Source organism: Corvus brachyrhynchos, unplaced genomic scaffold, assembly GCF_000691975.1.
Source record: "Corvus brachyrhynchos isolate BGI_N302 unplaced genomic scaffold, ASM69197v1 scaffold4, whole genome shotgun sequence".
Classification (NCBI taxonomy): domain Eukaryota; kingdom Metazoa; phylum Chordata; class Aves; order Passeriformes; family Corvidae; genus Corvus; species Corvus brachyrhynchos.
In genome coordinates this window covers 4,845,880-4,857,936 of record NW_008237878.1, presented here as the reverse complement: position 1 = coordinate 4,857,936, position 12,057 = coordinate 4,845,880, and the positions used below count along the sequence as shown (strand labels likewise).

The following is a 12,057-nucleotide window of genomic DNA, read 5'->3' as shown; positions in this document are numbered from 1 at the left end:
CCGTGCGGGGAGCGGAGCGGAGGCAGCCGGGAGGTGTCCCTGCTGAGGTGACTGCTCGGCAGTGCGGGTCATGAGTGTCAGGCAAAGTGCCCTCCCAGCTCTGTTTGTGCTCTGGGCGTTGCTGTCGTCTCTTCATAAACAATTACCCTGGGGCCACCCCACAGCGGGCGAGCCCTCTTGGGTCCCTGCCGTTATGAAGCATCTTTGGCCCTCATTCTATGTTACCTGGAGCGTCCCTTTTGGAAGTCGCCTCTTATCCCTGCCATGTGGATGGTCCTCCCAGGTGGAGGCCAGTCACTTCTACTGTGCTTGTAGTGAGAGGACAAGAGGCCTGAAGCTGAGAGGGGAGATTCTGATTAGATATTAGAAAATAGGCTCTCTGCTGCCTTAGACTGAGGAAGTGTGGTGCTATAGGTTGGGGACTGATTTTAAATGCTCAAAACTATTGAGGGTTCACAGGAATCGAAACAGGTCATTGGTTAGACTTGAAAACTGGTTCAGCTCTGAAATTAGTGTAGAATCACTAAGGTTAGAAAAGACCTCTAAGATCATCAATCCCAACTATTAATCCAGCAGCCTGTGTTCACCACTAAACCATGTGCCCAAGTGCCACATCCTCCCCCCTTCTGAACACTTCCAGGGATGGTGATTGTCAGTGTCTGACTACCCTGCCCATGAAGAAACTTTTCCCAATATCCAATCTAAACCTTTCCTGGCACAACTTGAGGCCGTTTCTTCTTGTTCTGTCACTTGTTACCTGGGAGAAGAGACTGACCCCCACCTGGCTACAACCTCCTTTCAGGTACTTTTAGAGAGCAAGACTTTGTAGACTGATTATACTTCTTAGCTGGAAAAAAAAAAAAAAAAAAAAAAAAAAAAAAGAGGCACTTCCCTTGTTGGTTTTGCCTATTTGGGACCAGGTGAACTTAGTATAAGAACAGATTAGAAAGTGCATTAAGTCATTCAGCAGAGTAAATGATAATGATTGTGCAGTCTTGCTATGGAGACCTGTCTTTATGTTGTATCAGGTCATGATTTACCTTTAAAAGCAGATAAAAGACAGGGCTGGTGTGTTAAATTACAAACAATTAAAGATTTTTGAGGTGGCTTTTTTTTGTTTGTTGGTTTGGGTTTTTTGGTGGGTGGTGTTATTTAAGGTTTTTTTTGTTGTTGTGTTGTTTTGTTTTTCCCTGTAGGGAATGGTGAAGAAATTTCCAAGTTAATGCTCTGTTCAGTCAATTCATTTACCAGCTCAGCCGGTGACTCACCTGACTGAAACAAAGTCACAGCACCTCTCCCTTCCCCTGTCAACGAGGGTAATAATTCAGGGTTATCTTACAAGGTATTTTAAAGACTAAGTCTTGTACCTGTAACCACGTGACAGGGCATTAACATTGGTTCATGACCTATAAATAGATGTGCTTTCTGGTTTTGAGACAGTTAACTTGTGACCAAGTTCTACAGCAGTCTCCTGTAAGAAATTGGTCTGGTTTGGACTGTAAGATGCATTTTCCCAGTGGAATTCAGGAAGGTAGTAACTTTAAGTGGACTGGGTTTAGTTAGCTCTGTGTATTTACAGCTGTAAGTGGCATCCAAAAGTTTTACTTGGGCTACAAATTTGACAGCAACAAATGTGATAGTAATGAATTGAAGAATCCCTCTGAATCCTCTTAGCGTGGTTTTAGTGTTACACTGTTTTCAGTATTGTAGGTCTTTTGTTAGTGTGTGAGGGGTTTTTTGTTGTTGTTTGGGATTTTTGATTTGTGGGGTTGGGGTTTTTTGTTTGATTTGTTTTTGGTTTTTTTAGGGGGGTTGGTTTTTGTTTGGTTTTGTTTTTTGTTGTTCTTTCTCCAAAATATCTACTAAGAGGCCTTAAAAATGTGGGGAACTAACCCTTGGCACTTTGTCAACAGGGAGAAGAGCAGCGAACAGATCTTTAGAGGATGCCAGATGTATGCCCTTATGGAGAGAATATTTTGCCTCTGCTGGAGGGTGAAAGCTGTGTGGATAAGGCAGGCTTTGTTTGCAATGTTTCTCACTGTTTAACACTGTTTCTCATACTTTTGCTAGTGGCAACTTTGGATTAACCTTGAATTTACCTGCATTCACTCAATCTCCCTTTGCCAAAATAGCTTTTACTTCAGCCAGGAAATAGCTAACTGCTTTTGTTTTGTGAAAATTGGTGTTACCATTTTGAGGTATTCTTGCTTTTAAAAAACTTGGGAATTTTGCAGTTGGCTTTGAATATAATACTTGTTATTCATGTTCAAAACATATTTGAAAGAGAGCTTTATGCAGCATGACTTCTGAGGTGGTGAAATAGTGCTGGGTAAAGAAGTTGTGGTAAGGGTGTGGTGAAAGGCAGATTTTTGGAGTGTGATAAGTAATCAAGAAAGATAATATATACCATTTATGCCTTTTAAAAAACCTGGAAAAAAAATATTGCCCAGGCTCTAGTGGAAGGTGACCCAGCAGTGGAGTAGCAGTGGGTGAGAAGAGCAAAAGGCAGCAAGAGTAAGGGCTGGGGCTTCAGAGCAAAGCCCCCAAGAGCTCTCAGTGTGGTCTCTTGGGCTGGTGTAAACAACCCTCGGAGGCTTCCCATCCATAAAGAACCAGAGCTTCATCTACTAAAGAGATGAAGTCCACTGTCCCTGGGCAAAAAATAGTGGTGCAAAGTCTGAAAGGGAGATTAGTTTGCTCCCTCATCAAGTATGTGATGCTGTAAGAGGATTGGATTTGCATATCCAAGGAGCAGTGAGTTTTCCTATTATTGATTACTTAGTATTCCCAGCTTCATGTTTGCCGTGTTGCTCTAATTGCCCCTACAAAGGTATTTAGCTAAAAGTCTATAGGTAATTTCACATGGGTTGCAAGGTAGTATTGGTCATTACTAATGGGCCAAAATAATGAAATACAGTTTTCAAGTGAAGGCTTAAGGTCTATAAATGGTGGCTGGAGCTCAGCTTGCAAGTGATCATTGCAGGTGGATTGATGCTGCTTCAAGATCCATTGATCTGTGCTGAGATGTGTCCTTGGTAAGATCATTTCTGGAATTATCACTTTTTAATAGTTTGGTTTGACAGCAATCTTACTGCACAACACAAAGGCCAGTAGGAGTGGTAACTGTTCCTCCTGAAATGAAAATATTGTTTTCATTTTTGCCTGTTATTTTTGGATAAATCTTGATTTTATAGTGTCTCTACAGAAATTCCTCCTTTTCTTGTCCTGAACCAAAAGCTGTTTTTGAGCATGTGATGTAAACTGCTGTGTAACTGACAGATGAGCTTGAATATAAAAATGTTATATTTCTTTATAATGGATGAAATCTGACTTTGAGCCCCATTACAAAGCCTTTATCTCCTTTCTCCCCATTACTCATAATTTTTTAAGTGTTTGCTCTGTAGGATTTAAATATGCTTCTATTTGCTATAAACCTATGAGAAGGGAGAGGCATCTATGAGAAAAAGGATGCTTTTAAACCTGTACATTTGAGTGTACTAGTTCTATTACTTGAAGTTTTGCTTTGATGTAGTGAAGAATTATCAGGAAATTTCACATCTGGTATGTTTCAAAAAGGCTGCAACAAAGTTATTTTCATAAGAAAAATGAATGCATGAATTATTTAAAATAGCTGGTGCAACTGTTCCTATTAACTAATCCAGGCACTTGGAAGGCAATTACACTGAGCTTTGACAACACTGCCAACCCACTGCACAGTGCCTTATGCCAAAAGCTATTGTTGTTTTATTGACCACGTTCACCATTACATATGCATATGAAAAAACAGAGGCATTTTCATCGGGATTACCCTAATAGCATTAAGAGATTATTTTTTAAATTTCCTTGGAAGGAAATTCACTTAAATGAGATTACTTATTACTTGACTGGTTTCCTATCATGCTTCTATGTTTAGGTAAGTGGAGTCCATTAGAGTATAAAGTTTTTTAAAAAACTGATTTTATACATTAATGATTTCAAATAAAAGAGAAGTACTATATTTGTGCACAGCTTCTTTTGAGAAAGTTAAGTCGATGCTCTGGTTAGGAGAGATAACACTTTCTGTCCCCCTTGGTGGCCCCCCTAGTGTCACCATTAGTTGCTAATTACTTGCAAACAAATAAACAATTAACTCCTCGTGCCTCTTGGTGGGAGAGTTTTCATTGACATGCTAAAACTTTCTAATAAAGGATTTTAATTAATGACGTTGCAAATCCAACCCCCTTGTCAACATAGCTATAAGGAGGACTTGTGGAGAAATGCAAGTACAGTACCCCTGCTATGCTGGCTGAGGGCGAAGGCATGGCCGGTCCCTCGCTGTGTGCTGCTAACACAGCAGCTTCTCCGGATCTGCGCAAGGTGCCCGGCTTTGGAGAGAATAAAGCCACACAGTGCTCCTTCTCAATTGAGAGTATATTGGGACTGGAGCAGAAAAAAGATGGCATTCCAGCTGGGAAACCTCACAGACCCTGGATGGATGCATGCAGCAGTTTGGGTAAGTCGGTCTGTTTTGTAACCTCTCAAGCTTTCACCCTTTAAAAATATTGGCATGTTTCTACTGCAAACCAGTAAATTGAAGCTCTCCTTTTCTTGTTCTTTCTAGTTTTAGGTGATGACAGTGATCCCCATCGGCAAATCCCTGTTGTTTGCTATGAAAATCCATTATTTCATGCTAGAAGTGATCCAGTGCAAGAGGAAAAAGTTTTCAAATGTGAAAAATATTTTTCAGTCGCTGAAAGGCTGTCTTTCAAACGAGAATTGAGCTGGTACAGGGGTAGAAGACCACGAACTGCATTCACTAGAAACCAGGTAGGGCTTTCCTCCTACTTAATAAATGAGTAACAATGTAGTTTAATAAAATGTTGGAAAAAACCTCTAACAGCTGATAAATTCAGTGTGATGTACCTTGGCAGAGAGAAATGTAATCAGGAACTAGTGTAAATTAACAGGAATGTTGCTAATTTCAGCAGACCTCTCTTTATCTATGGAATCAGAATTGTGCAAACACTGATCAGAAGTCTCATGTTGAACAAACTAAGCTGTTATTTTATTTATTTTATGTTTTACTGCTATGAACATAGTGATAACTATTCAACAAGTGTGTTTAATCTCCTCAGATTGAAGTATTGGAAAATGTTTTTAAAATGAACTCCTACCCCGGCATTGATATTAGAGAAGAGTTAGCTCGCAAATTAGAGTTAGATGAAGACAGGATCCAGGTAAATAAAAATTTATTTGAACTTTTCTGTAATTCCAGCTGTATGTACTCTCTGGCTATATAAGTAAGTAGTTTGACAGCAGTAATAAGGATGTTAATATTCTCAGTTTAAATCAATGTATATATGTGCCTTCAATGATTTGTGAAATGGAAACCATCGAATTCCTTCTGAAATCTAAAGCCTTCCATAGCATTGATGAGGTATTCATCACTATAATATTTCCACAATATCTGCTCTGTTAATCTCTAGTTTCTATGTGCAGAACTTGATCATTTCCTTAAAATCATATTTATATTTTGCTTGTCACCATATTTGAAAAATGTATTTGAAACAAATATGGACATAATTTGTGTGACTGCCTGCACATTTTGCAAGACTGCCAGCAGAGCATAGATGTGTTAAATAATTGTTTGAACCTATGTCTTTATCTGCCAGAAGCAAAATCTATTCAGGGATATTAATTATTGATTTCCAGGTAGTTCAGTGCGATAAGAAGCATACTGTAAACATTAGAATTTGGGCTTTGCTTTGTTGTTTATCAGGCTTTTGATGCAAGTATTATATTTGGCCTGATGGGAAACTTGATGTTGCAAATAGTTAAGCAGCTGAAGAAATAACACCGTAAGTGTCTGAATTCCAGATGTTCAGGATCTTCCAGGGTCTGATTCTGTCACTGAATTTAATACCAGTTTTTATATTAATTACAGTGAAGCTGATTCTTACTTTCCAGTTAAGCTGGGGATATTATTTTCTTCATCTATGGTGTTAAAATTACAGCAGGTAGCTACATGCTATCATCTGCAGATTTAAAATTTATATTGAACTTGCAAACTGGTGTCACCATACAAATGTGTAATGCTGTGTGAATACTTTCCACTGCTGTATTTCTGAAAAGCATCCCTTCTCTTTCCATTTTAGATCTGGTTCCAGAACCGTCGTGCAAAGCTGAAAAGATCACACAGAGAATCTCAGTTTCTAATGGTGAAAAACACTTTCACCTCCAGCCTGCTAGAGTAGAAGGAAGGATGGCTTGCTGTTACAGTACTACTGCAGAAAATGAATGATTATTCATAACCTGTATTAAGTAATGATATAGTAATTATGAATTTATGCTCAGATTTGAAATTTTATTATAATTTTCATTCAAATAAACTGTAAATACTTGAAGTATTATTATAATCTACTTTTTGTGGAAAAAGTGAACTTTTCCTATATACTTGAGTAAGTATTTTCAAAGAAGTTGAGATATTTTTGCAGTTCCAAAAAATGCAAACCCTGGGTTGCACAAGATTTTCAGCTACTATGAATTACTGCAGGTGACTTGACAAAGCTTTATGGTTTTAGGAGAAGTCTGTTTCAAGTCTGAAATAAACCAGATGCAAAATAAATTTTGCTACTGGAAACAGTTTGTCACATTGGAGTTTAAATAGCTTATTTATAAAGAATATGATAGTTTTCATAAAGAACATGGTTTTTAGAAAAAGGTGTCTCAAATGGAAGGACTAATATTCAACTGGCTCTTCAGTTTGAACAATTGCTCAGTTAAAAGAAGCTGACAATTATAATCTTTTTACATAATTTTCATTAATTTAGGCTATTTGCCTGTTTAATTCTTTAACTTGGTTATCTCCTCTCTTGTCAGTGTAAGTGTTCCAGTTATGGAAGTTGCCCTATTGTCTTTCAATGACAGAATGTAGCATTTCATGGGATCAAATCAGTGGGGACCAGGCCAGATATGCAGATCATTGCCATTAATTTTAGGATGTTGAATTCATTTTTATCAAACAGTACAAGAAAGTTAATTATCCTTATATTTGATATTCATCCTGAAGTCAAGGAGAGCCTTATATGAAAAAACCCCACCCAACTCTTCATGGCCACAATGTAGGGATTTTTTTCTTCTGCTCTTTGTTCAGCAGAGCTCTACGCACTTGTCCCAAGTGCTGGTGACCTTCTGTTAGACTCCAGCCTGTGTTTCTTTCTAGACATAAATTCTACATTATCTCATGAACAAACACAGTATTGCTCTTCCTCTCTCCATGCTTGTATCCATATCTGTTGTCCAATAGGATGAAAGGTAAGTTGAGAAAATGGGGTGATAGAAAAAAATCATTTTATATTGTCTCATACGAAAAAAAGCTAAAACCCAACAGGAGGGATGATCTGACTTCAGTCCTTACTTAGTATTTTGAATGATAGTTTGAGCTATGAGAGTTTAAATTAAAAAAACATTTCTGTATTTTCTGAAAAATATCACTGAAAAACTGCATTGCTTTAGAACTGGGCTACAGATATTGGCCCTTCTGTGTTCTTAACTTCATTGGCTCATTGCCTTCACTTTTATACAGAATCCTAAAAATCTTGAATTGTTTGACTTTGCTCCTGGAAATCTTATTTTAATATGAAAATAACAAACTTTTATCTGATGTTGAAATCTTAATTTTTTGTGCTTTGTTGGATTTGGGAAATAACATTCCTAACTGAACTTCTGTTGTATCCTGCATTCCAAAATACTTAAGGGAACATTCACAAGTAAAGCAATTTAAATTGAGCCAGATCCATTAGGAATAGTTTTTAGAGAAATTGAAATCTCAATTCAGATACCTGCCTGATCTGGTAAAGGCAAAGACAGTATTGGGAATGCATTCTTCTATTTTGTTTTTCTTCACACCTCAAAACATATATTGCCCATAGTTTAACCTTACTGCAGGTAATCTGAAACTATTGTCTACTTTGCTTCTGGAAACAAGGTTTCCAGCAGCAACAGATTAGACTAATCTGTACAGATTGATTGCCTAAGAACCTTACTCTATTATCTGGCAAATACCTAAATACACCTAATGTCTGCTATAATGGAACTTGTCTCAAGTGACGGAAGTCTGACAAAGCAATTTAAGAGAAGCAGTAGAATAGTAGCAGAATAATAATAGCACCAGCCCTGGTATCCTGCTCTCCATTAGCAAATGTGACCAGCAGGATCTTTGGTGTGAGGTACTAGGAGTGTCCCACATAGTGCTAAGGGGGAAAGCATTTAAAAGCAGAGTTGCATTATTTCCTTCATTTGGCTTAGCTTGTTCTTCCCAGAGTAAAGGAATCAGCAAGTCAAAAAAGAGCCTCTCACTTTACATTTATACCTGCTCTGACCAGCATGGGTTTAAATTGTGCCCATCACTTTCTCAAAACAGCTGGATTTTTTTCCCCCCTTGAAAAGTATTAGTCTGGACTTCACAGGATTTTTGTGTAGTAGTTGCTGGCAATATGCAGGGCTCCCTTGGCAATGCCTGTGACAGTTCTGTTACCTGTGCAGGCACTGCCAGGCCAGGAACGACAGTGGGTGAGGCAGTCGGCAGAGGCCACCGTGGATGCTGGAATCCAGCCCTGCCCCACTTTTGCATGCTTTGCCTCGCAGTGGTTCTGTTTGTCTCTCTGCGCTTCAGAGTGTAGAGTCTCGGTCTTTTTTGTTCTAGTTCTGGCTTAAGCTCACGAAGCCACAACCTTTGCTTCCAGCCATGTTGCCTTGCTTTGGCTCCAGCGATCATTTGACCCTTGTGATAAGCTGATACATTGACTAAGATGGAGAAAAACTGTTCCAGCAAAAAACCCTCTCACTCTTAATATGGGCAAGTTGTCACGTCAACAGCCATTAATAGCTACAATCCTCAGTCAGGATGATACTGGGCCTCTGTCTCTGACTGTACTGCAGCTTAAATATTCTAGTAGTGTTTTCCACTTGCTTGCATAATAATTTGTTTTAAATTGATGTCCTTCTCTTAATTACTGTCTCTATCTTAATTTTTTTTTTTCTAACTACAAATTTCAGCAATGTGCAGTGCTGTCCAAAAAAGATGTGCTATGCTTATGGTCTAAAAGCAGATTCACGTTAATTTATACCAAAGAGCCAATGCTTCCAAAGTTCTATTTTGATGTTACTTGAAGCATACATAAAACCATAGTTTAAAACTTTAATGTTAGCATCAAAAGCCCAGGTTGAAACAGCATTCATTAAACTGTCATTTAACACTTTGAATTTGCAATTATTTAGTCAAGTCAGTGCTTACAAATAGCAAGACAGCACACCAGCAAACTACAGGTTATGATTTTTCTTGTGTGTGTGGATACATTTACATTTTTCTACTTGTTCAAAGTTTTGTATTGGAAATACTTTGGAAGAGATGAAACCTGTGACTTTTATAGTTGTATGTAAGAAGATTAACATTGTGCTCAAAGCATTATTAAAAGGAAATGTGACTTTAAAAATAATCCAGCAATTTTATGTGACTGGATTTTAACATAAGCCTTGTATAAAAGCAGCATAAAATCATTTGCAAACTCCTTCAGTTTATCTAACATGAAAATAAGCTACTCTTAAACGATTGAGACCAACTCTCAGGTTTAACTAACAATCATAAAATCAAAGCTTTCTAGAAATTGGTTGTAAAACAACTTTTTTATTCCTTGGATTGACTTCATTTCCCTATTAATTGTTAGATAGATTATCTTTGTCCCTTTATTTTAAAGGACTGAATATTACATAACTGCATGGGAAATTTAAGGTATTTTATTTCCAAGAATACTTTGGAGCTATAGTGATTGACTTGAATTATTATTTCATGTCCTGTTATTCATGTTATGGATTCATCTTGAATCAAAATCACATTCTGTTACTTTTACACAAGCTATTTAGAATATCTTATGTGCATATTTGATAATGAAACAGTAAAAAGACAAAGCAGTAATAATAATTATATGAGGGGGAGCTGGGGCCGTTCCACCTCTTGGGGGGCATAAGGATCCCACCTGATTGCATCACGAAGGGAGTTCTTGTGGTCACAGTGGGCAAACAGGATTGTTGGTGAGGGAGAGGAATCCAGGGCTGCTGAAGAGCCTGCAGTTCTAGATTCCTTTTGGGAGGGATAGTGCCTGGACTTGTGGGACATGAGGGGGAGGGGGCTACACAGAAAATATGGAAACCAGTCTGTCTGTTTTGGGCACCCAAAATTGATACTGGTGGGGCCAGCAGTATTTTCAGGAGAATCCCAGGAAGAGTGAAATGCTGTTTTGCATGGCACAGTGTTACCACTGAAGCTTTCCTTTCTTAGATTGACTAGCAAATTGGAAAACTAATCATGTACTTGTTGAGTTTAGAAACAGCAATAAGGATTTCTTCTAATATCTGGTTTTTTGCAGGACACTATTTATTAAGCAGGGAGGTAAGACCATGATCAAAAATGCTTAGGGATATACAGGTTTTGGTGTAGCTGGGTGTAATTGCCAATGACTTTCATACCCCTGAGTATGTTTAATATTTGATCACATGGATGTGCTATGGGGCTGTGTAGGTACAAAAATGTTGTTAGTGAGGATCTTCTTGTTATTTTTCTAAGTCCGTGAGAGACTTTTCTCTCTCACAGAAGAGGTAGCAGGGAATGTAAACAACCAAGCCACCTGCAACCTTGGAAAGTCTTGTTTATGGTATAGTAGAAAATATTTTGATAATGGATGTTTTAGGATTTTGGCCAATCACCCCCAAGGGGTGGCTGGTCCTTTGTCCAATTAGACTATGAAGAAAAAAGTCTATAAAAGAGTTTGTAAAATAATTAAATAAATCAATCTTGCTGCACAATTCCTGCCTGCTGGATCTTCTTCTCCTCCTCCTCCCTATAGCTGCGGGACACGGTGATATACCGTAGGAACCAGGCCTGCGGTAATAGGGCTGGTATTGGAGTGACAGAATAAGTAATGCATTGCTTGTGCCTTAAAAGAAAAATAAAAGGGAAAAAAAGAACAAAAAATCAATGAAAGAACAGATTTTGCAGGTGTGTTTTGATCCACGTTGTGGATCAGTGGGTGTAAAGTCCAGTGTCTTGAGCAAACAGAGTATGTTGTGGATTCACATAGGTACCAGTTATGCTTTTGATATTAAATTTCAAGCAGGGTCATCTGGCTTGAGATGTTGTAAGGATGTGTATGTGTGGCCAGTAAAATTGATACAGCACCCAGACTGAAAGGGAAGTAAATATTCCTTCTTTCTGGATTTATGTTCCAGGATTTTTTTCTCCTAGCTCCTAAACCAGGATTTCCTCTGCCATTAGGATGGCTTGAGAACACCATGAGTATGATCTGTCACTCTTTTCCTTAATCTTGTGCAATTTGGAGCAGAAAGGACAGAAGTAGGCAGGTGGTATAAGATAGTCCTCTTCATTAAAAATTATCTATGTCATTAGTCGTGTTATTAATCACTATAAAATTTTGGGAATTTGTAATTTTTAAATTGCATATGTTTCAAACACATTATCTCATTGTGACCTTTAAAAAAACCCATGACCTTGCACCAACTCAATTATTGTACCTTCTTTTTCTCTGATCCTTTCTTGCTGTCTTAGCACTGAATTTTTATTTTACCAGTCTGTAACATTTTACTACTTCTAAGGTTTTAAGTGCCTGTCCACAATTTCTAGATTCTGGGGCAGTCTCTTGTCTGCATAACCAAATTATGTTTTATATATTAAATGAAAATGAATATATATATTTTAATGATAGATTTAATACTTTTAATCTTCAGAATTTTATTGTATGGATGGATCATAGTAATATTCCAAATTATCTTGGGATTCAGTTTCTATGAATGATGCCATATTAAGGAAATTAAGAAGATAGCAGATAAAGTATTGTGCACTAAAAATTGTTGGCTATTTATTTGGCTTTTCGATATAAAGACAGGCTTTAAAGTCATACATTTTGAAACAGTTTTAGTCTGTATTTGAACTGCCTAGAAAACCGCTGGGCTGCTTCTGCCGTCTGGTGGCTGCATTTAATAATGACAGCCCCACGTGCTCGGGGG

The 12,057-nt window shown here is 37.9% G+C and overlaps 1 protein-coding gene across 3 annotated transcripts; it reads left to right on the top strand.

Annotated features, from left to right (window-relative positions):
* On the top strand, nucleotides 1-6,387 carry HESX1 (HESX homeobox 1). 3 transcript variants are annotated; one of them, XM_017732460.1, is made up of 7 exons: nucleotides 1-47; nucleotides 1,197-1,316; nucleotides 1,914-3,035; nucleotides 4,234-4,492; nucleotides 4,601-4,806; nucleotides 5,115-5,216; nucleotides 6,135-6,387. In XM_017732460.1, exons 4-7 carry the CDS (start codon nucleotides 4,279-4,281, stop codon nucleotides 6,231-6,233), a joined length of 621 nt encoding a protein of 206 aa, XP_017587949.1. In that variant the 5' UTR covers nucleotides 1-47; nucleotides 1,197-1,316; nucleotides 1,914-3,035; nucleotides 4,234-4,278; the 3' UTR covers nucleotides 6,234-6,387. The 3 variants fall into 3 exon arrangements, with proteins under 3 accessions (XP_017587949.1, XP_017587947.1, XP_017587948.1); XM_017732458.1 differs by having other exon boundaries at nucleotides 1,197-1,342; XM_017732459.1 differs by lacking the exon at nucleotides 1-47 and adding an exon at nucleotides 763-802 and having other exon boundaries at nucleotides 1,197-1,342.
* The last annotated feature ends 5,670 nt before the right edge of the window (nucleotides 6,388-12,057 follow it).